The sequence below is a fragment of the Podarcis melisellensis genome (assembly GCF_964234715.1).
Source record: "Podarcis melisellensis genome assembly, chromosome: 3".
Taxonomy (NCBI): Eukaryota; Metazoa; Chordata; class Lepidosauria; order Squamata; family Lacertidae; genus Podarcis; species Podarcis melisellensis.
The window spans coordinates 61,421,699-61,448,920 of record NC_138530.1 but is presented as its reverse complement, the minus strand read 5'-3'; the positions used below and the strand labels follow the sequence as shown (position 1 = coordinate 61,448,920).

At 42.0% G+C, this 27,222-nt stretch overlaps 1 protein-coding gene across 4 annotated transcripts in view; it reads right to left on the bottom strand.

Moving 5' to 3' along the window:
* MAP7 (microtubule associated protein 7) overlaps positions 1 to 27,222 on the bottom strand; it is a 98,596-nt gene that overhangs the window by 10,936 nt on the left and 60,438 nt on the right. For 3 of the 4 annotated variants that reach the window (XM_081907122.1, XM_081907121.1, XM_081907119.1), the window contains exons 4-11: positions 18,065 to 18,228; positions 17,496 to 17,613; positions 14,232 to 14,342; positions 5,687 to 5,800; positions 3,056 to 3,204; positions 2,633 to 2,733; positions 1,103 to 1,380; positions 1 to 184 (exon numbers count right to left, since the gene is read on the bottom strand). In XM_081907122.1, the coding sequence (XP_081763248.1) occupies positions 1 to 184; positions 1,103 to 1,380; positions 2,633 to 2,733; positions 3,056 to 3,204; positions 5,687 to 5,800; positions 14,232 to 14,342; positions 17,496 to 17,613; positions 18,065 to 18,228 (1,219 nt within the window). The remainder of the gene's footprint in view (positions 185 to 1,102; positions 1,381 to 2,632; positions 2,734 to 3,055; positions 3,205 to 5,686; positions 5,801 to 14,231; positions 14,343 to 17,495; positions 17,614 to 18,064; positions 18,229 to 27,222) is intronic. The other variant, XM_081907120.1, reaches the window with a different exon arrangement.

Genomic DNA, 27,222 nt, shown 5'->3' with positions numbered 1-27,222 from the left:
CTTTCAGTCTCTTCCCTCTCTCTTCTTTCCTGCTCTTCCCGCTCTCGTTGCTCCCGGGCCAGCCTTCTTTTTTCGCTAAGCAACCTGGTTGCTTCTTCTGGGTCTGTTGTCCCCGCAGAAGGCTTGCTAGAGATAGGAGGTGGTGAAGCAACTGAAGGAGCAGAGGGCAAAACTGGAGCAGCAACTGAAACAGTAAGAAAGGAATATTCAGCAATGCATATTCTGTGTACCTGGACATCCTAGCATCTTGGTGATATTAGAGGTGAGAGGGGGAGAGAGGGAGAGAGGGAGGGAGGGAGGGAGGGAGGGAGAGAGAAAGAAAGAAAGAAAATAAAAAGCATCTCTAAGTGGTTTAAGAAAAACTGCATAAAATATTCATTAAAATAGTGGTAAAACAGACTTCAAAAGCAGTACACACAGTCCAATTATCAAAATCTAGAGAACTCCACAGCTAAAAAAGCACAAATACACTTATTAAAATTACATGTCCGGGTAGAGTTGCCTAAACAAAAAAGTTTTTATCAGGTGTCAAAAACCAGGAAACATTTATGCAACTTCTGTAACTAGGAGGAAATTTTAAACTGCCAAGGCAGGGTCTGCTAGCTGATGTTGAGAAAAGGAGAGAGGCAGAAGCTGCCCAGAGTGGCAGTGTAGTAGTAGTAGTAGTAATAAATGAGTGGTGAGAGAGGAGGGGGAGGGAGAAGCAGCAGCCCCTCCCTGCTTGCTCCCTCAGGTCCAGAGGGTGGGTGAATTAATGAGCGAACAAGATGACAGTGGCAACAGTGGTGAGGAGGGGAAGAACATGGCAGCAATTGTAGTGATAAGGCAGCTAAGGTAGTGCTAAGGCTAAGCCCATTAAAGCAAGGGTTGCCCTCACCAAGGAGGAGGCCACTCTGGGTTTTCTTGCCTGAAGGCTCTTCAAAATTTGGAGTCTCAACAAAGACAATGAATGTGAAGCATTTTGAAATCATTAAACTTGGAGGCCTGCCACAACTCCCCCCACTGGCTTTAGCGAATCAAAATGGCACCCAAATGCTACCTGTTTGGAAGATGGGCCAGGGTAGTTAGGAGCACATTGGAATGCTAATAAGTCAAGTCTTACTTTGTGTGGTCTCTGTTTTACAAGGGAGTGCTTCTTGGTTTGTAACCACTGTGGGACTGATGGTTGCTTTCACATGGTCTGTCTTTTCTTCAGTGGTCTTCTCAGACTCCCGCTGTATTTCTTTTTTCACATTTTCCACTTTGCGGTCATTTTTGGTGGGTCGGATGTTGCCAGGGGAAGGAGGGCGTTGTTGAGCAGCAGAGATTCTGGATGATCCATGTGCTGAAACCACCTTTTTGGGTGTTCCAGGCAAGAAAGGTAAAGACCTAGAGGCATGCCTGTTGGAGCCATAAAGGAACAGTGAAAGCAACATTAATAGCTGATAACTTATCTTCAAGACTAGCAAGAACAGAACTCAATACAGATAGGTATTTCGCTGTGAGCAGTCAGGATGAATACTGCAATCATGCTGAGAAGCTTTCCCTTTTTTCTTGCCAATGGGTAAAGATTATGCTGGTGCCATGGAAACAGGATTGCCTTCACTAGATGTAGAACAATGGGTTATTGTAACTCTGGGACTTTCCATGCAAAAGGTCCTAGGTTCAATCATTGGCATCTCCAGAGAGAGCTGAGTCTGAAACCCTGGAGAGCAGCTGCCAATCAATGGAGATGGTAACGAATGAGATGGACCACTGATCTGACTCAGTATAAAGCATCTCCCTGTGTCCTGCTATCTTCTTCCATGTCTTGCAAAGGTCAAAAGTCTGCCTCAACTGAGAGTCCTCTAATATGAGAAACTCCCTGTGGCCCAGAACCAAGCACTTCTGTAAGTAGCTCTACGTACCAAAGAGGCATTTTTCAAAAAAGCAGCCTTTCCACTGTCTCATGGCAAAGCACTTGGAACTAAAGACTACTCTCAAGAGCAATCTGTGATATAGCATGGGCTGTTCAGAGTGGGGGTGGGAAGTTACAAACCCCACTGGACATAACGAAACATGTAACAGCAACATGCAATAACAACAAAAACCCTGATGTGTGTAAATGAACTCTTTGGATCCTGAGCTCTGTGTGTATTTATTTATTTATAAAAGTATCTGTACACAGATTACTATACTGCCATATCATTAAACATCAGGGTGGTTCTTCAAACATTTGTTAGCTGTACAATAGTCCTAGAATGCAAAACAAGGCAAATGAGTAGCAGCCATTTTCTTAGCTACAAGATAGCTATCATGTGGTGTGAAATGCCTTACTCTCTGTACTTTCATACAGATGTCAGCTGCATGTTTAGCAGGCTGTGGGAAGTATGCCCACTTCAGTATGTGCACGCATGATCGTCCTCTGCTTACATCAGAGACAGAGTGTCCCAGTCTGGTGAGATATCACAGTCTGTTCCAATATTCTCCAGGGTCAAGTGGTTAAAGAAGGCCTTCCTGATAATCCAGAGGTGAGTGGGTGGAAAATCAGAGTAGGGCCACTCCTCTAACATTTGCACTTTCTTTCCATTTCCATGTACATTTTATTTTTCCAGCAAATACTGGCTGAAAACAGCACTTAAAACGATGCACAGGCAGCCAGTCAATTACTTACCATGCAGCTGATTTGCTTCTGAAGGTAGCAGGTGAACGTGATCTTTTTTTGCCAGATGGGTTAGACAACGAAAGGACCTTTTCCTTTTCTTTTCTGCTCATCTAAAATTTGACAAAGAGGTTCAATCAGCCACATCACCTTGTGATTTAATAAGCAGTACTTTGCACATTGCGCATGGGAAAAGAGATAGTACACAAAGAAAGGCAGCCTTTACTATTAAATTTGATAGTATCTGGTGTTTGGAAATAAGCATTTGCTTATTGGGGGAAAAACCTCAGCTGTTTAAAACTTCATATTCCATTAATTATCTTGTTGTCTACCAAACCCATTTTCTCTGATGAAAGCAGAGTGTGTAGTCTATCATTTCTGTAGCTTCGCTTCACCACAGCTATAAGCCTATTCATAACTTATGAGCTTACTCACCCCTGCTGAATGTGTAGTCCTCCTACGTCTAACATCAGGTGTCGTGCCAAAGAGTTTTGCTCTGTCAGCTGGATTCCGACAGCTTACGGCCTTGAAGGAGAGAGGGCTGATGGGGCTGCAAGATGCTGAACGAGGACAAATGGGGATGACTAGGGTATGGGAGGTTTTTTTATGTTAAAAATTTACATAATATATACAAAACCAAAAAGGTAAAAGGAAAGTCAAGAGAAGGAGACAGTAACAGGAAGAAGGAATGAATGAAGGAGGAAGAAAGGAAATAAGATATTAATACAGAGAGAAAAAGAGACGTGCTCAAACTAGAAAGATCATGTGATCATCCTTGGATACCTTCAGAGACATTAAAATGGGAATAGGCTAAGTGTTTCACCACCAAGGTTACACTACTGAATTAGACTTTGTTTCTTGGATTTTTTAAATACTATACCAGCGTGTGGGTTTGTTTTTGGGGGTGGAAGTGGGTGTTGAGTCTCAATGCATAGACTAGAAAGCTTAAGGACAAGGCAACTACAGATAACTTTTTCTTGTATGGATAAGGCAAACACTGCTTGGCTTTATAACATATTTCTCTCTATGGAAATATATGGATTACCTATCTACTGTCTACCCTAAATGTTTTTACTGTATGTATACCTTAATCTTCCTCTGAAAAGTCAATGGTCCTCAGCTAGAATAAATATTTCAAATTCTATTTTCCCATGCCTGCTAGACTCCTTTTTTTGAAATGAAGTTGTAAGTGCCAGGGAATACTTAGATATTCATAAGAGGTTGTAATATAGTACCAAAATTGCCTAGCAAAGGCCTACATTGACTCTTATTTTATAAGCTGTGAAATTAATCATTTCCAAACTGATATAATGAGAGAACAGGAAGTGTCATCATTCATTTGACACACTGGGTTTTGTATCAAACACACGTGACTTTTCCTCAAGTCTCTTAGGACTTAATTCACTGTGTGTGTGTGTGTTCCAGTCTGATGCCTCTTATTTTTATCTCCTGGCAAATTATTAACGTAGAGCAACAAGGGAAGATTTAAGGACGACCTTGGGATAGAAATTATAGCTGACACACTGGGGAACAATTTGAGGTCATTTGTACTTTAAGATTTGTAACATTGACGCTTTCATTTTCTATGCATTACTGTTCTCAAGCACTGGGTTCATGAGGTAGGGATGCTGAGCAAATATGTAATATGTAAACAAGGCTCTCTTTCACAAACTCTCTCACAGAAATATTTAGCTGACTAATCATGTTTTCATTCTATCTCTCTCTTAATTCAGTAGATCATGTATGGGGAACAAGTGGCCCACCTGTGGTGTAGCTGGACACGCATCAGCCCCATAGCCAATAATTCAACAACACTGGAAGGGCCAAAGATTCCCCATCTCTGAGGCAGAACCAGACAAAATAGTCTCGGCTAAATGCTCCCTATTTAATAACTAAGGACACAAGTCAGGGAAAGGTTCCCACTTTCCACTGAAAGTCAGTGGGACTCAGGCCCACAATAATAATAATAATAATAATTTATTATTTATACCCCGCCCATCTGGCTGAGTTTCCCCAGCCACTCTGGGCGGCTTCCAATCAGTGTTAAAAACAGTACAGCATTACATATTAAAAACTTCCCTGAACAGGGCTGCCTTAAGATGTCTTCTGAATGTCAGGTAATTCTTTATCTCTTTGACATCTGATGGGAGGGCGTTCCACAGGGCGGGTGCCACTACCGAGAAGGCCCTCTGTCTGGTTCCCTGTAGCCTCACTTCTCGCAATGAGGGAACCGCCAGAAGGCCCTCGGTGCTGGATCTCAGTGTGGGGGTGGAGACGCTCCTTCAGGTATACAGGACCGAGGCCGTTTAGGGCTTTAAGGGTCAGCACCAACACTTTGAATCGTGCTCGGAAACGTACTGGGAGCCAGTGCAGATCTCTCAGGACCGGTGTTATGTGGTCCCGGCGGCCACTCCCACAAGTAAATGGTATGGCCCCCTTATTATCTTAGGAATGTCAATGTACTCGATTTCTGCAAAACCACTCCTAAATAACCTCTAGAACACACACACACACCTCTTATTTGATAGGCTAAAAACTAACATATGGCTGCGGGAGCAAGTTCCCGCTAATGGAGAAATGCAACATTCTGATGGCAACTGGATCCTTTTTAAGAAAAGTCAAGTTAATTCCGTCTATGGACAAATCAACTATACATTATCTACCTTGGACAAACTTCATTTTAAAACATGCTTGCAGAGGTATACAGTGGTACCTCGTGTTATGTACTTAATCAGTTCCGGAGATCTGTTAGTAACAGGAAACTGCTCGTAACATGAGGTGCGCTTTCTCTAAAGGCGCCTCCTGCTGCTGCTGCGCTGCCGGAGTGTGACTTCCGCTCGCATCCTGGGGCAAAGGTCGCAACAAGGGGCATCTACTTCCGGGTTAGCGGAGCGCGTAACCCGCAGCATTTGTAAGGGGGACGGTACGTAACACGAGATACCACAGCAGTAGTAGTAGTAGTAGTAGTAGTAGTAGTAGAAGAAGAAGAAGAAGAAGAAGAAGAAGAAGAAGAAGAAGAAACACAACTGAGTAGAGGAATTAGTTCTATAATGTTTTTCATTTTACCTGCATCTCCTGACAAGGTGGCTGCACTTTTACTTCTGGCCAAGAATGAATGTGTTGGTGTCAGTAGTCTGCTAACAACGCTGCTTTCCCATGGACTTAGCTGCAGGCGTCGAGCTGAGTGTCACCATATAAGCAAGATGTTAGATCACATGCCTTCCACAGATGAGCAGGTACCCTACAAAGAGGCTATAAACCACTGCCCCCTGGCAAGAATATGTTTATGACAAACATTAAACAGCTACAGACTCCTCACTCCATTTACTTTTTATAGTATTATTTCTATTTCACTTTTTATTGTCAACACACCTTTTCAAGAAATTTTTGACATATATCACAGTGCTCTGATGAGTAATAGATGTTCTGTTACCAGAATATATGTATTTCAATGTGAAGTGTATAGAGTGGCTCATTGTAAAAGGTTTTTTAAAAATTATTTCCATGCACCATCACTACCGTTGTTCATGTCTTTTATTTATCAGCTCTCACAAAGAAAACATTTACCATGGCCTGTTTCACACCCTCCAAGAAGCTTTGAAATGCAACTGCCTCCATTTCTGTTGCTTCTTGCAATGTGCAAAAGGAAAACACATGGGAGATGCACATGTTCTACATGCATTGCATGATTTTCCACATGAAGGAGATGCACATGTTTCCTTTCAATCTGCAACAAGTAGTGGCAGAAAGTGTGAAAGCTTGCCCAATAAGCTTCATCAATCTGCTTCTCGCCTAACACAGGGTTTCATGACACACTAGAATTGCTTCAAAGTCCATTTTTCAGATGGTTATGTCACGCTTTTCACATACATGGAGAAACAATTTTTCTAATGTGGGGAAAGAAGTAATCTCTTCTGAAACTGGTATGCATTCACAGAGAAACAGACAGATAAAAGCATTATATAAGTGGATCCAGATTAAGTTAGCTATACACAGGTCTGATTGAAACCAAGGGGACAAATTAATCACAATTTAACTTCAGTAGCCCTTGTTTCCAAGTGCAACTTAGACTTCATCCAACCCTGAAGCACAAATCACATCTCAAACTTTTCCTGGAAGGAACTTGAATGCTCATTCTAATTTAATTTTGTCACTCCGGGAAAAATGGAGTTGCAGAAGAAAAATTTTCTCACATTCATAGTAGACTGCCTGCATAAATGCTCTTACATAATAAACTGCTGCAAAAGAGGTTTTCCGTTAATAGAACCATGTCCAGACAGATTACATAAAGTACAAAATATACTATGTATGCCCCCATTAAGGCACATCTGTGGCCATTAAAACTTGAATCTTAAAAATGCGGGGGGGGGGGGGAGGCATTGCAGTAAAATCTTGAGGAACATCATTTGCATTATTTTCCCCCAATGAGCTGTTCCGGGCACCACTTTTCTCTGCCTACTATGAAAGTCAGCAGATTCCATTCTCCGCCACTTCTTACACACACATTTGCTTCAATAAACTGTTCACGAGCAAAGTACAAGTTCATGGGAGGGAAAATAATTGAAAGATTCAAGGAAGAAACATTGCTGAGTACTATTGCTCTTGCTGCCCTTTCATTTCCCTGCCTCCTGCTTCTTCTGTAGCAGCACCTTGAAACTTAAGATAGAAACACATGCTTGGAGGCAAACTGAGGGCTTGGAACCTTGCATTTTCCCTTTAACACAAATGCATGGGTGAAACTGAGTGTGGGGAGCATTTTACCCCATTTTTCTCTCAAGTCAGACTCTGAAACTGGAAGTAGGGGTAAAAATGAGGGGGGATTTGCAAGTCATAATCAGTAGACATGGGAAGAATTAAATATCTTTCTCCCCTACAAATTTTCCTTGGAAAACCTGAGTGAACTGATTATTTTCTAATCATTTGTTTATCCCAGTTCTGCATGGTTCAATATTGATAAATAATAAGAGTAAAGTCGGCACTCTTATCTATTAGCAACTAGAAAAAGTTGTAAAAGCTAATTGCCAAGTTAACAACATAATGCATTTGTACCACACCACCCCCACATTTTGTATCAGAAAAGCAAAATAAACTGCACAACTTCACTTGCTATCATGAATGTTTTACATGCTTCTGTAAAATTTGCTATCAACACAGTTCTAGGCCAAAATTAGAGGCCGGTGTGTGGTGGTGGGCTATGCACATGTATCCAGTGGCGTAGTGTGGGGGGTGCAGGGCGGGCCGGCCGCACCGGGCGCAACATCTGGGGGTTAGGGTTAGGGGGCACAAATCCACAGGTTAGGGGGCATAAATCCATGGGTTAGGGGGCGCAAATTACTTGCCTTGCCCCGGGTGCTGACAACCCACGCCAAGCCACTGAATGTATCTCTTCTGTGCATGCAAGTCCTTATGCACTAAGAGGAAGGTGATGGCAGTAACACCTTCCTGTTATTGCTGGGGCTTCCCCCCTGCCAGCAATGTAATGCCAGAGAAGAGAAGTTGTAGAACATTGCAGCTTCTTCCCAAGATCAGAAATATCACAACATCCAGTTCCTCCAGTACTGGTGAGTAATAACATAAGCATGTTGAACAGGAAGAGTAACGTACAAACTGGGTCAGAGCTTCCATGCCTAGAACAGGTTAGACAGAATTGAATCTAAAGTTTTGCAGAAATAGATTCTGAATATATGTGGTGACAGAACACACACAAATGCTGTATATGTCTAGGAGAAAAGTGGTAGGATATTACAAAGTTATATGTTGATGGATGAAATTAACAAGCCCATTTGCCCCATATCTAAACAATTTAATAAAAAAACCTACTCCACATCAGCTTCTACCAGCTGAAGATCAATCAAGAGAAAAGCAGAGATATTTTTCCACTGGGAAATCAAAGTGAAACTATTTGGAAGGTGAACAATTTTGACTCCAAAGCACTGTAACAAAAAGGAAGAAAAGTTCAAATGCATTGTGGTACTTTCTCCTAAGCATAGCCATGAAGAGGTTTCAGTAGGAATCAGTTAAATTTAACCCCATGTAGGCACTATGAAAAAGGGATGCACACTTAGCTAGGTGCTGCATAATTTCTTCAGAAAAATGAGGTCTCGAGATTTAGTTTTCATTGACCTGAGGGGTCATGCTAGAACAATTAGGAGTAATTCTCTTGGATTGGCTTATCAAACAGCTGTGCAATAAAATAAAATAAAATTGTATCCATTTTTTCCTATCAAATAGAAAATTTACTTATGTCAGAAATCTAAACCCAATACATTGCTTAAAGTTGGAAAGTACCGTATTTTTTGCTCTATACGACTCACTTTTTCCCTCCTAAAAAGTAAGGGGAAATGTGTGTGCGTCTTATGGAGCAAATGCAGGCTGCGCAGCTATCGCAGAAGCCAGAACAGCAAGAGCGAAAAATACGGTATTTTATCATCCTCGGGATATTTAGTGAATATATGTTCATAAAAGATTAGATTTTAGAAAGGAAATTGCACTTTGTTATTGTTATACTACAACTACACTATTTACTGTTAAAATTGGTCTAAACAGGTAAATGAAAGAAATGGGCTAAATGTAACTCTGGAATGGAACTTTTAAAAAACATCAGCGACTATTCAGATTTTGTAAACAGCACTAGAATATTTATGAACTCAGGATTCAGGTCTAACTGAAATGTATGCTACATCCCCAGTAAAAGGTTTTGAACATATATTTTATGCTTTAGAGCAAAAAGACGGAGCTGTTTGATTTATTTATTTTTTACCCATCTGAATTATGTGCACTGTGGAAGCCAACAGTGAAGCTAAGGGCCACCTTCTCTTTTACCTACTAGAGGCATAACTGAAAAATTAAATGCAAAATGCAATCATGCAAAAGTATGCTAGCATTTTATACGGTTAACAACCAGTTTTCTGAGCAATTAAAATAGTTGTACTCAATTTATTGTATGCATAAGAGACAATGTGTGATAGAGACAGAGTAGACCCACTGAAACGAGTAAGTCCAATTATTTCAATTGGTCCTTCTGAGTACCATTAACAATGGATAAATTTGTGTCACATGGAAACTGCTACATATACAGAGCATATGAAACTGCCTTGTACTGAACCCATCTGTGACTATTAGTCCATCTAACTAAATATTTTCAGCCAGGGTTTCAGATAGGAGTCTTACCTAGCCTTACCTGGAATGTAGGTATTGCCCCAGGGACCCTGTGGCCTGTCACTGAGGGATAGTCCTGTGTGGTGTTACCTTAATGCATCCATTAGTGGAAAACTACTTAGGGTGCTCCAAATGGATGGTGGGTATAGACAACTATTTACTTGGAAAGTTGTCACCAACCAGCTAAATGGCAAGGACAAATTTGCCACTTTCAGTAGTTCCTATTTGGTGTTGCTGGACAAAAGTTTGAATGGCCTCTTTGATATATCTTATATCAGGTTGCAGAACCTGTGCTTTCAAAGAACCTTGGGCTTTGCAGACAGTACAATTTATGTTGATCTCAATATGATCTCACCTCCTGGACAGGCACAGATTACACTATGTGTGGGGTTTGTGGAAAGCCGATGTGCCGAGTCCACCCACGCAATCTAAAAACAAAGCCAGTTTGGCTACAGTCCTGCAGTTGGTTCAGAGAGCTATTTTTCATTTTCTGTACAATATGTTTTTTCTACTAATCCTGTTGTGAAATCATCATGGAGCTAAGTAAGTGGAGTGGGGGGGGGTGAGATCCAAAAACTAGTACTATTTATTATGCATAGGGAATTTACTTCTGAGTAAACATCCACAAGATAAGACTGCAAGTTCCCTTCATATTTTGAGGTGGGAGTCTTTGTTGGGTGCAGGATCTGTTGAGAAAAATTTAATAAAATGCCCTAGCTTTATAGCCATGCTTTTGCACACCACAACTTAGCTCCTGAAACTGGCCTGGCTAAGGGCCATCTGGAGTCTAATTTGTGAGGCAACGCCATTTTGGGGAGCAAGGGTGGGGAACTGCTGGCTCTCCAGGTGTTCCTTGACCACAACTCCCAACATCCCTGAGCACTGACGTACGACAACATCTGGTGGGCCACATGAATCAGGTTTTCGTTCTACACCATAGATGCTGCACAGCCACAAGAGCAGAGGACAAAGGGTGCACACATAAAAATACAGCGGAGCACACATAAAAATACAGTAGATACACACACAAACACAGAAAATGTGGCTCGATAGACTTTTTCTTCCCCTCACATAATATCAGAATGAAGGATCAGCCAACAAAGCTGAATGATGCGAGGATTCAGGACAGACAAAAGCAATTACTTTTTCACAGAGCACATACTTAAATATGGAAGGCACTGCTGGAAGACATGACGGTCACCAACTTGCATGGTTTAAATGAAAGTATCCATGGCTACTGGGACACAGGTGGCGCTGTGGGTTAAAGCCTCAGCGCCTAGGACTTGCCGATCGAAAGGTCGGCGGTTCGAATCCCTGCGGCGGGGTGTGCTCCCGCTGCTCGGTCCCAGCGCCTGCCAACCTAGCAGTTCGAAAGCACCTCCAGGTGCAAGTAGATAAATAGGGACCGCTTACCAGCGGGAAGGTAAACGGCGTTTCCGTGTGCAGCTCTGGCTCGCCAGAGCAGCGATGTCACGCTGGCCACGTGACCCGGAAGTGTCTCCGGACAGCGCTGGCCCCTGGCCTCTTAAGTGAGATGGGCGCACAACCCCAGAGTCTGTCAAGACTGGCCCGTACGGGCAGGGGTACCTTTACCTTTACCTTTATCCATGGCTACTAGTTACAATGGATGTGTACCTCCTCCAGTATTGGGGGGAGTATGCCTCTGAACATCAGCTGCTGAAGCTCATAAGCAAGCTTGCTCCTCTTGTACTCATGCACTGCTTGTGGGCTACCAACAGCCATCTAGTATGCCACTGTGAGCAGCAGTATACTGGACTAGTGTTGGCCTGGTCTAGCCAGGCTCTTCTTGTGCTAGAATAATAGAATTGTAGAGCTGGAAGGGACCACAAGGGTCATCTAGTCCAACCCCCTGTAAGTAATCTTTTGCCCAACGTGGGGCTCAAACCTACGACCCTGAGATTAAGAGTCTCATGTTCTACCAACTTAGTAGCAGATGCAGCAGATGTAGTGGCAAATAGGAAAAAACTGGAATTCTTTTGTATAGCTCTGCCAGCCATACATTTGTGTAAGGGAGGGGGAGAAGATAGATGACAATCTGACCCTTTAGGGGGAATACATAATTGATAGTCCTTAAAAGTGCATTTAATTCTTCGGGTATCTCAAAAGATGCTTGTGTTTAAAAGGCAAATATGACACTTGGCTCCAATTCATATTTAAAGCCATGATCCAAAAATACAATTTAGGACTACAGAAGAGCTTTTGCATACATAGTTTTCCTCCATTTAATACCAGTGTCACATCACGTCATGTCAGAAGGAAAACTGCTTTTGAGACTCAGTTTCAAAGGCGGCTTGTCAAATAGTGCACAAGGATGCAGCAATGGGAGTGGGGTGGAGAGTTAGCTGTCACAGTGGCCCAGCTCACTGCTCTAGATCAGAAATGGGGAACCTCAGGCGTTGTGGCCAAATACAGCTCTCTAGACCAGGCATAGGCAAACTCGGCCCTCCAGATGTTTTGGGACTACAACTCCCATGATCCCTAGCTAACAGGATGAGTGATCAGGGATGATGGGAATTGTAGTCCCAAAACATCTGGAGGGCTGAGTTTCCCTATGCCTGCTCTAGACTTCTCTACCTGGCCCATGAAATCCTCCACAGGATACAACCCTTTCTAGCTCTGCTTTGCATCCTGATAGTTTTTGCCAGGATGGAATGTGTCGTTGAACTCTGATAATTCCAAGATAGAAAGAGGTATATGAGACAAACTAGCTGTACTACTATACATAGAGGGGGAAATACATCTGAGACTCCACCTACTTTTGCTTCTGGCTCCACCCACCACTGGTATAGTTCCTGTCAAAGCATTCTCAAAAGCAATGCCACCAGGGCTATGAGAGCTATAATCTCTGATAATACGAAGAAACCTAGCTGGTAAAACTCTTAATGACACCCAGGTAGCTCTTCAGAACCCTTTCTTGTTCCAACAACTGAAACTGGGAATCTAAAGGACCAAGTTTGGTAGGACAAGAGTCAACTTTGAAAATTGTTCTGCATTTTCACAGCAAAACTAGGTTTCCACATTCATTTAAATGTTACACGAACACTTCTGCCTGAACATACAGAAGTCTAAATTGTCATGGAATGGATGTACTGGGGAACTGGGAAAGTAAGTTTAAGGAGAGTGCTTTTCAGGAGCAAAACACATGCGATTACAACCACTCCTCTCAAAGCTCAATTCGTGATTTGCAAATGGGCACACTTATCTACAAACACCACTTGCAATAAATAGGAAGTGTGTATCTCTTTTCTGGCTTCCAATACATTTTATCATAAATCTTAAACAAACTTTTTTTTTAAGAGAAGAGTTAACTTTTTGGGGGGAGGGGATCTTTTCTTGTGTAAGAACAATTTCTTGAGAAATTGTACTTTGCTACCTAAAAGGTTGTTACAGCCAGATCAGTCACTCTTTGACAATGTTTCAAAGCTGCAGCATATGAACTGTCAGCCTGGCATACAACACAGCATGGGGACACATATATTGCCATACATGCAGAAAAGCACACACAAATACTGAAAGCAAACCCCACAGATAGCAAAGACATAATCAGAACAATGCTACGCATGTTTACCCAAAGCAAGTCCCATTGAATTTAATGGCACTTACTCCCAGGTAAGGGTGTATAGGATTGCAGCCTGGGTTTACCAAACATATGAGACCTTCCAACCAGTTTCACAATACTGTCTTAAAATAATTGATAACCTTTTAAAATATATATATAAATAAATATCAACCTATATTTTAAAAATGAGTATCTGCAACAAACCAGATTACAACACTCTGGACATTTTTGGTTAACACTGAGATAGTATATTTCATCTATCGGTTTCTAAGCAACGAACATATGAGACAGACCCCATTTTTTGTTCTATGTCCAATAAAACATTAAAATGAAAGAAGCATCTCATTTAGCTGAACACCCCCCACCTCCAGCCGCAAGACTGAAATATGATTTGGAATAAAGCTTATCTTTCAAATCAAGTCACTGTGTAAGATCACAGTCGCTGAATATCCAGTTTCTTACCCAACTTAAGCCAGTTATCTGAATGCCCTGGAGAAATTCAATAACTTGTTTTTAAGTGGTTAAAAAAATATAAAATGACCAAATGAGTATGGTCTAGGGGTGATGTTCAAAAAATTAAAATGGATTCCATGCAGTATGGAGAGATAGATGAGCTGGTTCTTTAGTTTTCAATTCATTTACTAAAAAACCTGACAGAAGCACTGCTTTTAGCACTTGCTAAGTGTACAGATTCAGGCAAGTTTCAATATTTCAGATATGTGGTGTTTTTTTTTCTTTCCAAAACATGGTCTTGTGTTGGAAGCTTTTTTCTTTCCTCTTTGCAATGTAAATAAAGTGCCTTTAATAGTTGCTGAGGTTTTACAGAACATCTTAGCTCTTTCCTTTCAGTTGTTCCTTTTAAAAAAACTGTACCTCTGTCTGGAGAATTTAGTAATGTTGCAGATGAGGAGGAGAGTCGCTTGTTAATGACTGGATCAACATGTTTCGAAAGGTTCATTGTTGAAACAGATCGCCTGTCTGGATCTAAAACAAATGGAAATAATGCTAATTGACAGCCCACATGCAGAAATGCAACTTCCTAGTCCTCTAGAGGGAAAAGTATACCAGAGTAATAGGTTTTCTTCCTATCAAATGGCACCTTTAACAAACAGGAAGGACTTTCAGGGGACTTGTAGGTGACTCAAAGACTGGGCACAAAATGATATAATGTCAGGTTGCCATCATTATTCATTCAGCCAAACAAACAGCATTTTAACAAGACAAATCTGAATGAAATGGCAATAAATAAACACAATGAGATTTCTATGTCCATCTCATTGTGCTTACAAAAAAAGGTGATGCAGTAAGCCTGGAGGAAATATGGGGAAATGATAGAGAAGCATTGACATGCCTACCCGTATTTGGGCTTTATAAAAACAAATCTGTTTAAAAAGAGCATTTGGCTACTAAGTTCTGGTTTGCATGAACAAACCTTGGCTACAGCTCATGGTTAAGGAGGAGAAGGTTTTAACCACAGGCCCTGATTCAGACAACAGACTAAGTGTAAGCTTGGTGTAGCCCAGCATGTAGTAGGAGCAAAAAAAAAAAGAAGACATAGCAGAGGCAAAGGGGCTGCAAGCTTCTTTCCAGGTGCCTGAATTTTCAGTCTCAGTAAGCCACATATTAGCTTATGTGTCATGCAAACCAGAAGGAAGTCTTTTGACCAGGATGCTTCAGAATCATGAGCACCTGTATTATTAAGATGAGACAGCAGTGAATACAGCCAAAGAAGGGGACCAAAAGTTAGGCAGACTCGAAGTTCTAAGAATTCCTGTAAATAAATTATAGAGGATATAAAGCTGATTTAATGGACTTTGTTTTTTTAACTATAAAAACTATTTATATACTGCTATATCATGCTAAATATCAATCCAGTTAACATATATAAAATAAAATATCTATAAGTATATGAGAACTTATTTGGGCAGAGGCTTGCACAAATCTAACCCTGTGCCCTGAAGCAAATAGGGATATCTGCCCATATTTGCTGTTTGTTTATTTTATGTGTGTTTCATATGTTAATGTGATTGTTTTATTTTATCATTGTCTGAAAAGGTGGGATATAAATTTAAATAACAAATACATAATTTTGAGGGTTCTTCCCCCGAAGGGAAAAGTTGGTGTCACATACAATAGATGCCTTACCAAAAGCATCCATTATAGAATGGCCATTTGGACAAATGTCATATTATCCTAATCATTCCAGCCATTATACCAACACCTATATGCCGCTTTTTATTAGGACTTTTTTCATTGTCCATATCCACTTTTTCTTATCCTCTCCACCATTTACACTAGCATGATATACAATCCTAGCCATTTTGTAATCCTAGAGTGAAATTTCTCCTCCGCCACCAGCCTTTTTAAAAACAAAAAACAGGATAGGCCAGAAAAATCTGCAAAAAGCTGTTGTGAGTGGTGAGAGAGGTTAGAAAGGAAAATGAAGAAGTGCTAGGAGAGAGCACTGAAGCAGACATGACCAGAATGCCATCTGCCACATGTGTTTGGAAAGACAGAAACTGCATGTCTGGAGAAAGAGGAGGGGGGAGTGAATGGTAATCTGAAGGGCAATCTGCAGCACACATACTTTGTAATGAGGTTTATTTTACTTTCCTTAAATGCTGGCTTGGTTTGAGAATGCACTATCACACTGTACCACCCTTCTCTTCCAATGCTGCAAAGTCAGCAGCTGTGCTATGCTGAGAACTTAACAGTTACTTCAAGAGCACAGAAAGGTAAGCGCACAGTTTAAAGGGATTTCAGTTGTAAATGAGAGGAGGGAAGTGGGGAGAAAGGAGGATAAAAAAAGAACTGAACAACTATATTCCCCCAAAAGGAATTTTGAAAATGTTGTTTGCTTCTGAAAGTAGTGGGGGGGGGGGGAGAAGAGTCCAAATACTGTATATAAACAGAATCCCTTCAAAACTGTATGCTGTATTTTGAGAAGCTGTGCCACATTCTTTAAGTCACCCAATAATAGCTTGGTAAATGTGAAGAGGCAGGGGCTATCTATCAGCTCTAGTCTATGCAGCAAGTGTTAGGCATGCACTGTCTCTAACGAAAGATGGTTTAGTTACTGGTGTACTGGTCCTATTCTGAGGTGATAAGCTACTGGTGATAAAAATAAAACCAACAAAATCACAGGGATTTATGTACCGGGTTTTCTAGCACCACCCAGAGGTCTGAAGTGGTACTCCAAGCCTGCTAAATCGAGAAAGGTGAATGATGATTCAACAAAATAACCTAGGGACAGAATGCAAGACAATGATTTTCAAAAGTAAAGAAAAATTTAAAAGGCAGCAAACAAATTATAAAGAGAGAAGCAAAGAGAGTAAGTAGAACATTGTTATGGAAAAGCAACTGTTTATTGATTTTGCAACACAATGAAATTGGTAGTAATACGAAGTACTTGCTCTTGGTAAGCGCAATGATACACATATTTGTTTCATGATAAAGGCAGTAACACCCATTATTGAGCTTGTGTAGAAGAAAGTATTCGATATATATGCAAATTCCTAATGTTAAAGCGTACCAGGCATCTCTTTAGAATTAAAGCCATCACATGACAGCTGCATACACAGAATGCGCTTGGGGAAAATACTGCATGATTTATTTTGTACCTGATATTTTGTCAAACTGAACTTTTTCAGAGGAAAGGAGAAAACTACTTTAAAATATTTTCAATATTAATGAATATTAGTTATGCTGATGAGTGGACCCGCCACCCACCCACCCCAAACACTGGCTTTTAAAGCAGCAACAAAACAAACCCCCGCTTCCACTTTTTATAGAAGAATTCACATTGTTTCCCTAAAATACTCATATTAATAAATTTCGGCAAGTACATGAGTTTTCAAAAGTTTGGCTTAGACCGAAAGACTGCTGGCACACATACACAAGGTCAGAGAAGAGACAGGCAGAGAGAGAGCGAAAGAGACAAACAAAGCAAATTAAGTGCAAATACAGATGGAGCGAAAAAGAGCAGTCAGTTCTTAAAGCATTAGTTCAATTTCTCATTTGTGAGCGCTTAGGCAGAAAAGGCAAGAAGAGTGGACAAGCTTCCTCAATCACAGCCCATAAACCCATATTAGCACAAAGACAGGGAGCCAGGCTGAGACACCTGGTCTCCTGTTTTACCTGTATTGTTAATGCTGCTGCTGTTATGAAGTGCACCTCCCCAGGACCACCTATTTTGCTTTTGTTTCGGCTTCTGGCTCCTCTCAATTGTGCGCCGCACGACCGCTTCATGGCGCTCCTAATGAGATAACACACAGCTAAATGTCTGAACAGATGCAGCCATATTTTGACAACAACAATGCAATCAACAAGGGTACAATGTGTTCATCTTCAGGTGTGCCCAAAGAGCCATTCCGAATGGAGACATGCATGAACTACCAAGTACACCCATCCTGCTGTATGGGTGGTCACTGCTGCTCATTAAGGCTCACAGACTTTTCCCACCTACCTGCAAGTCATTTATTTCTTAAATTCATATCCTGACCTTCCATCCAAAGGAGCCCAGGGCCTCAAACACACCAGCAATAAAACAATTTAAAAAATCCAAATACATCTAAAACTGTATACACAATGGGAAGAATGCAGGAAGAAGCCCACACTGATGCTAGTGGCAAAAAAGTAAATGTGTTTTCACTGCTGAAGGTGGAAATTCAGCTTCCCATAAGATCCCCCTAGGACAGTCCGCTTACCTTGTCCTCTTCTATCCGCTGTCGGCGTTTTTCCTCCACTGCAGCTCGCCTTCTCTCTTCTTTTAGTCTCTGCTCTTCTAATTTCTTTTTGCGCTCCTCTAGGTGTTTCTCATAATATTGCCTTGCTCTCTCTTCTTTTTCTACCCAGGCAGCTTCTCTTGCCGCTAAACAGCAACAAAGGAAATTTCACTTATAATGCTGTTTGCCTGGCAATATTCCCAGATTGAACACCTTAACAGCACTCTAGTATTAAGGTCATTTCCCATTTTAGTTGCAGTAAGGTTGGTTATTACAGTGGCACCTCGGGTTAAGAACTTAATTCATTCTGGAGGTCCGTTCTTAACCTGAAACTGTTCTTAACCTGAAGCACCACTTTAGCTAATGGGGCCTCCCACGGCCGTCGTGCGATTTCTGTTCTCATCCTGAAGCAAAGTTCTTAACCTGAGGTACTATTTCTGGGTTAGCAGAATCTGTAACCTGAAGCGTCTGTAACCCGAGGTACCACTGTACATTATTTTACCCATGACTAGAAATTCAATTATTGGTGATGTTTTGCTTTGATATAAATAGCTAACAAGTTGGATTCTATATCCAGATACTAAAAATTAACAATAAGTAGACACTATGAAAACCTTCTAGAGTGGAACATGTTTATACTGAATCAGACCATTGGTCCATCTAGCTCTGTGTTATCTACATGTACTAACAGCCCTTCTGCATAATAATGGGCGGGAGAGGGGAATTACCTTGGGAATTTGCGGAAATTCTACCTTTGGCGGTGTTTTAAAAGATGCTAAATTACCACATTATCAACGATGCTTTGAAACATACTTTCCTTTAGCATTTAATAACTATAATCTAAGAAGAGCTATTTTTGCAAAAAGGACAAGGGAACCATTATTATTTATTACATACATACTTTCAAGGGATTGCCAACATTGCCTCTATTAGTATTAGGCTTTTAATTCTGTTTAGGACATTTTTTAAAAAAATTGTTCTCAGGTATCATTCATTCATTCTCTCTCTCTCTCTCTCTCTCTCTCACACACACACACACACACACACACAGAGTATTTAATGGGAAGTCTTCATGAATGTAATTTCATAACATCCCTAGAAGGGATCTGGAAATTAGGGTGCATTTTCTGAGATACGCTGAATCTAAGTGTACTTACAAGGTGGAAGATCTGTAACCTATTTTTTTTATAAAGAAGCTTAGGCAAAATTTATTAAATTTGTATAGCATTTCACACTAATAAGGAAAAAACAACACAACCATCAACTTTTTAGAGTAAGTTTTTGTTTATCCCTAAAGGAATGATAGTGCATTATAATAATAGGTTGTATTCAACAAAGTGCTAAGCAGGTTGTTTCATCGGAGCAAGAATTTCTCCTTGCACAATGAAACCATCTCTTTCTTTCACCTCCCCTTGCATTCCCCTAAATCTGAATTTTCTCCGTATCCTCCAGAGCATATTTTGGGACAGTGAGGGGGAGCAGGAGGGGGAAAACCCCCTTGTGCTAGTGCTGATTCTTGCACTAGTTCAAACATGGACTTGAATAACACCCATTATATATGCTATATTCTTAATTTATTCAAAAATTTATATCCTGCCATTTCCAGGCAGCTCACAACAAAATTAAAATGCACAGGAAACACAAAACAAATAAAATAAAATGCAGTCTAGATCAGTGTTTCCCAACCTTTTTTGGGCAAAGGCACACTTGTTTCATGAAAAAAATCTCGAGGCACACCACCATTACAGCCCCGTGACGTCAGCGCGCAGCGTCACGCCGGGAGGGACGCACGAAAGTGTAAGTTTCAATTTTTTCCCCTCCCCCTTGCCTTCCTTCTGTGCCAACCGCCAAAAAGCCAAGAAAAAAGCCAAGACTTTAGGGCAGCAGGTCGACACGGAAGAAGCTCCTACCTAAGGACAGGTGCGACGGCCGTGTCCTCTTCTGCCACACTTGGCAGCCCTGCCTCACGGTCGTGACTCCCACCCTGATTTCTCCCCGCAGGTCGAGCGGCACAGGCAGCCCAATGTGTCCAGCCCAGACACAAGCCCCACTTCCCCACTCTAGATCCTGAATGCAACCAAGTGCTCTGGACTCCCGAGCAGGGTGGGAAAGAGGACTCGCATCTGGTAGCCTCCGGGCTCCTCGCCTGCTCGAGGGATGGCATTGCAGGCAAGCTGCCGGCCGTCGCCATCGCCGCCCCCTCATGCGAGTGGACCTGCCCGGAGTGGTGGGCCGGGGGAGGCTCGCTCTCTGTGGGGATGTGGCCCGCACGCGCGGCCCCGCTTCCTCCTGCCCAGGGCTGAGCTCCTTACCCGCGATCTCGGTCTCGCGCACGCGGATCCCACTTATTCCGAAGCTCGCGCCACTAGCCGGGGCTCTCACACCGTGCCAGGGCGAGGCGGCGCGGCCCACTGACGTCATCGCGGCTCGACGCCGCCCTCGACTTCCCTGTTCCCTCCCCTCCCTCGGGTTGCCGTGGTTACCAAGGACTGCAAGCTGCTCGGGCGAGCGTGGGGCATTAAGTGAGAGAAGGAAAATTAAAATTAAAACCCGCCTGAAGGCCGCCTCTCCGGATATCTTTCGAATTTTTTAATTTTTCCCGCGGAACACCGGTTGGGAAACACTGGTCTAGATCAATATTTAACTAGTCCTCCTGCAGTTCCTGAGAACAGATAACAGAGTACAGGCTAGACTGGCTCTGATTAGGGGACATTTTCAGAAGGTGACCTGAAACTCTGGTTGCTAAAAATAAAAAAGCAATTGATACAATTTTTATCTAAACTTCCACCACCCCTCACTGGCTTGCCAACAAGGTAATAAGTTTTGTCTTATAGATTGATGGCAAGTTATGGATTCTACTGTGAATGCCAAGAAATTAATTTACACTTTGAAATCTCAAAGAATCTTCCTCTGCGTATCTCGGCTGGGTAGTTGGAGAAATGGAGCTATTTAAAAATCTCTTCTTATGAATGAACTGAAGCAGAACACAACAGCATTAGGTAAGATTCTAGCTTGCAAGCATTGATATATTATATAAATTAGCTTACGTCTTGATTATCTAAGCAAATAGCAATGGCATCCTTTCGGGCTATGGTTCATTTCAAAATGCAAATAATTGATACTCGAGACAGCAAAACAAGAATAGCTTGTTCCTCCAGTTACAGAAACATTAGCATTGCTACTGTACTACACTTGAATACCGTGATTCCAACTTAACCTGACAGGAGTAGGGGGAAGTGAAGCTGGATATTATTATTCAGCTCTGTACTGTACAGGGCCAGCCCTCGGCAATTGTTCTGTTTTGACCAGGACATCCTGGAATTACAAAAACCATCCTGGCTTCTGATTGGATCCTGGAATGTCCTGTCTTTTGGTCTCCTGCAAGAGTGAGGAACTCAAAGACGCTCATTCTTGGGTGCCACACAAGTCAGCTGGCACATTTTAAATAAGAGAGAAATGTGCACAGTCCCATCTTAGCAGGAGACTGGAGCTGTGCTCTGCGCGCCCTCTGTAACTTGCATCCTGTTCAAGCACAGCAGAGCGCAGCCATTACTTCTTCTCCAAGGAGGAGGCCTGGGCTCGGCTCTCCTTCTGGTGGCAGGAAGGAACCAGACGATGGTGGTGATGACAGCCTTTAAATAATAATAATATTATTATTAATACCCTGCCCATCTGGCTGTTGTTTTTCTCTTTGACAGCCTTTGCACTCAGGCTACTACTGCTGCTCTTGGAGGCACCCAGAAGGTCCTCATCAAGCCTGCCCACCACTGCCAGCCCTGCAGTATGTTCACCTTCCTGCTGCCAGCCAGAAGGAGTGCTTCTAGCAGGGCATGCCAGGCAATGGCTCCATGGAGTCAAGTACCAGACAGGGAAGATAGGTGGGGATTCAGAATCTTTGTGCTCAGTGCCTGGTGCTGGTGGAGAGGAGTGGTGGGTAGACTGCCCATGAAGGTGGAGTTTCCACTTGGCTGCCATGTCTGAGGCTGTACACACACACATATACGGGGCACGCGGACAGAACTGCCGTCTTCATTTTCATCACTGGGATGTTGGAGGGCATGCTACCATTAGGAAAAAGAGGGGCAATTGCTGGAAAGGCAGTAGCTGCAGCCCTCTGATGGGAGACAGAGCAGTCCATGCTACATGGCACAGCCAGGACTCCTTCAACAAGCCTGCTGTCTCACACAAGATGGAGAATGCTATATTGTCACCAGTGTCTGTTTGTTTGTTAGTTACTGTAGCATAACAACCGTTACTAACCCAGCACCCACATCCCCACCCCAACACACCAACAATGTTGCTCATAACATTGGCAACATTGCTTACAAACCTTATACCTGACAGCGACGTTACAAAGTCACTTCACACTGTCTCGCTGATCACCCCCTATCACAGACAACAGGGGGGATGGCTTGTCCTTGAACATGGCCTTCCACATCAGCTGAGACCTAGGACCAACCGGCTAAATGCCAGATGGCCCAAAATACCCCAAACAACCGTTACTAACAATCTAAAGGTGCAGCAGCAGGGTGTTATACCACACCATATACAAAGCAAGCAAGCAAACAAAGCAAAACAAAACAAAACAACACATCAGCTTAAATAAAGACATCCATATTTCCCGAGCTGGATAACACTGCCAGTGTTGAAGTAAGATCCAACTGGCAGTCCAGTCAACTTCTGTACATTGAGTGGGAAGGCGATGCCATCTTGCCCTTTACTGCAGGCACCCTGATGAAGGATGCCACCTTTAATAACTAAATCAAAAGGATGCTATTTTTCAAGGGTTTGATATATATTCTTCCGGACCTAGTTATACTAGAAAATAAAGCTTAACAGAAGTATCTTACTGCTGATGGTCTTTAAAGAGATGACTGTATTTAAATGTATATACATTATGCCCTATGAAAAATCCTTAATGCGAAGTTGTTATAATTATTAACAATAAGTTAGAAATGCTGCTCTTTGAAATGAAAAAAGTTTCAAGTGATAGAAACTCATGGGTGGTAAGTCAATATTGCTTCAGGGAATAAATATTGACTGAGCCATAAGTTAATAATGCTACCCCCTCTCCAAATCTCATCTATCACTCAGCGCTTGTCTACATTTGGCTTGTCTTACAACATATGCAACATGCAGATGGCCTGCATAGTGAGGGCAAGAAGCCCAGTGCGATTCTGCAAGGGCTGCTCTAACCTAGCTCTGAAATATATGTGGATGGAAATTGTGCAAAAGGGAAACAGGAGATAAAAAGAACTCTGTGCGTTCTCTGTTTATGGTTTGCCCTGTATCATTGCTCCATTTCCCTGATACCTCTACAGTGAGAAACAATATAAAAATCACAAAGGCCTTATTCAAAAGTAAGCATGACCCACTGCCAACCCCCCACATCATTAACGAGAATTTAGGGGGAGGGGAATTAAGTATGAAAAAGAAACGAATGAAGAATCTTGAATTGTCTGTAGATGTACAGACACAGACAGGATGGCTTCTTGATGCAGAGATATTCAAGCAAACAGAAATACGTTTTGTGGAATTCAAAACAAAGCTGAAAAAAGTGAAGCTGCAATAAAACTGCAATGCAGACATAGCCTAAATCTAGACATAGCCGCTAGGGATACATAAAGCATCAACTGCTTTCCTTAATAGATAACTATTTCCCCTCTCTAAACACAGTCTTTCTCATCCATCTGCAAGACATAGCAGTTGCTGACTTTAAATTATCCTGAAGAGAGAGAGGATGTGAAGCCAAGGCTGCCTCCAACATCTCAGTGGCAACATTCTTTTCTTCCTCAAAAAGGTCCACAATGGACTTGGCAACTTCAGCAGGTGACAGAAAAAAAGAGTTATCTAGAAGACAGCTTGCACAAAAAAACACCCTAATCTGATCAAAAGTATTAACTTTCATTATATAGTCTTGTGTTCATTATACTGTATACTCTTTAATCAAGTGGAAATAATTTTATAGACAATAACTCTCATGGGCATAATATTCAATTGCCATAACAGAGAAAGTTACAAAAAAATGCTGTTGCTCTTTTATTGCCTTTTAATAAACCCTGTAGTTTTTGTTATTATTAAACTTTATCATTACAACTTAATCATCATAACCCTAGAATCATCCTTTATACACTGCCTCTAAACAGTCAATGAATTTAAAAAATGTCAATAAATGCAATTATTTAAAATTAATTTAGAAGGCTCCAATGTCCTATCGTAAGCAATTTCTCCACAGAAAAAAGAAACCAGTTTAATATTGGTGTATCATGCTGGAAAGTGTTTGCATGCACTTTTTTGCCGATCTTGTATTTCCAAACACTGGGGACTCACATGAGTCTGTCTTATAGCTGAAAAGGAGAAACCTAATATTTCTTTGCATCTGCAAAAAAGTGTTCCCTGCTGCCCCAGTTGAACATCTGGATGGTAGTGGGCAGCATGGTGCGGAGCTGCCTCTCACCTGACCCCCAGCTGTTTGCACTGCCATTGCTTACTGGGAGATAAAGGGTGACGTTGTAGGGAGATTGGTATGGTGCAAATACTGTACACTAACAGGAGAACCAAACTGGCTTTGCTGCTGCCTTTGAACTGCATTCACCTGGCCACAGCCTCACTCCTCTGCTCCTAAGTAAGTAGCAATAGCAGCTGAGGCTAGATGGCCATCTCCTGGGGATGCTCTAGCTCTGGATTTTCTGCCTCACGCTTGATGGCCTACAATGCCTCCTCCAGCTCCATGGTTCTGTTTTGGCCCTGTTGATGGAAGAGCCAGTCTCCTTGCTGCTTAATGGTGTGAAGAAGTCATACTCTGTCCACTGCAGCTTCCAAAAAAGATACTGTATTTTGGAAAATCGTTCCATAACAAACTGCTGCAAACCGAGTCATACATCTACTGAACCATGTAGCTCTAGCAAAGAGAGGTTTCACTCTATTGTACAGTGGTACCTCAGGTTAAGTACTTAATTCGTTCTGGAGGTCCGTACTTAACCTGAAACTGTTCTTAACCTGAAGCACCACTTTAGCTAATGGGGCCTTCTGCTGCTGCCGTGCCGCCAGAGCCCGATTTCTGTTCTCATCCTGAAGCAAAATTCTTAACCTGAAGCACCATTTCTGGGTTAGCGGAGTCTGTAACCTAAAGTGTATGTAACCTGAGGTACCACTGTATAACCATTTCTCCTGGATGACCAATAAAATAGTTTTATAAAGTGCAAGAAGAAACTGAATAGGGAATACCAGTCACCAACGTTGTGCCCGAGGGCACACATGTGCCCACAGAGGCCTTCCCTGGTGTCCGCAGGTTCCCCCTCCCTTCTGAAATTAAGACTGGCATTCTATTGTAGCCAACAGAATAGGTTGCAGTGTGTATGTGTGTGATATCCACAACACCTGCTTTACAAATGTGCCCACAGGATCCCAAGGGTTCGTCTACCCTGTCTAGGAAATGTTCCTTCTATTAGTTAGTGACGAGGCTCATTTCAGGAGGAGGGAAGGGAATTAGTTCCTTACTAAACTGCATTTCTGCCTATTTGCAACTGGAGTGAAAAACTGATCTACATCAAAATTTATATAGACAGAACAAGGCATCAGCACTTACACTCTAAATGAAGTGTTACAAAATCCCACAACTCCTGCAGCTTGCTGAGGCAGACTGAATATTTTTAGAATGCCAGACTGCGTAAAGCAATTATCTGCTGTTTCAACTCCTTTCAGGGAAGCAGGGTGAGTATAAGTTGGGTGAGTTATCTAAATAAATACTACTATGCAGCTGTTTGTTTGTTTTTTAAAAAAATGCTGGTTTTATGCTGGTGCTGTCATTTCGGTATCAAGATGTTGTGTATTTGTTGTGCTTTGGGACTGTTTTTGTGTAAGGTGTCTGCTAATATTGAGTGTGTGTGTGTGTATTATTCTAAGAACAGTTTACATAAAGGGAGCAGGAAGTTTGCTACGTTTTCCTAACAGGAAAAAGGAAAGCACCTTTGAACATGAATTGTCACCTTAACAACCATAAAGCATTAAACCAAAAATAAAATAAAATAAAAATAAAAATAAAGCATTAACCCTTGCTTCCCCAACCTAACATCCTCCAGGTGTTGTTCGCCTACAATTCCCATAATCCCTGCTCATTTCCTGTGCACGGTGGGATTTATGAGAGTTGGAGTTCAAAACAACAGGAGAGCCCTGGGCTGTGGAAAGCTACTTAACTGAGAAGCTGGATGCTACAAGCACCTTCTCAGCATAAATCAGGACCCTCAGGGGAAAAAAAATAGTAAACCACAGCTAGATTCAAATGGAAGAAGGGAGTTTTTCAGCTATCCTGGCCCCATGCCATTTAAGAGTTTTCTAAGTAATAACCAGCACCTTGAATAGGGCCCTGAAATGAATCTGAAGCCAGCACAACTGGTGTAAGGCCAGTGTGACATGGTCCAAGAAATAGGCACCAGAAAGCATTCTGCACCAGCTGCAGTTTCTAAAAACTCTTCCAGGGCAGCCACACACAGACCACACTGCAGGATTCAAGTCTGAAGGTGTCCAAGGCATGTGACTAGACTTACTGGGTGTAAAATATGAGGGACACTTCACATAGTATTCCCCCCCCCCCCAAGATGGAAATAGAACTTATGCTTCAAGTCCCTATTTTGCTCTACTCTGGTGCCTTGCACTGTCCCTTCAAGTTTGAGCCATGCTGTTCAACTGAATCCTGAGAGTTTGGGCAATATGGTCAAACCAATCAAAGAGAACCAGACTGACTGATGAACAGCCTGGATTAGTGCCAGACAAGTTCCTGTTCTATAGTACATGGAATAAAATTATTAAGGAATAAGGAAACATAAACGGAAGAGAAGAAACATGAAAAATGTTCAGTTTCTGTTAATTGATTCTCATGGAAACTTACAGATTCTGGCTTCACACAATTAACTCAAGGCCGTGTCAATTTGCTCTTGGCAGAAAGCCAAGGTCTGCTTGACCTAGGAACTACTTACTGTACTCTGATTGGTTAACGACCAGCACTCGACTCTGTTATCTAGGAATGCTAGCACAGTTTGTGTAGAGGGTGTGTTAGGAGAAGAAGTGCTGTGTATGGTTAAGAGAGAGAGAGAGAAAGAAAGGATTTATTTTGCTTTGTTTTATATGCAGAAACTCTGCTG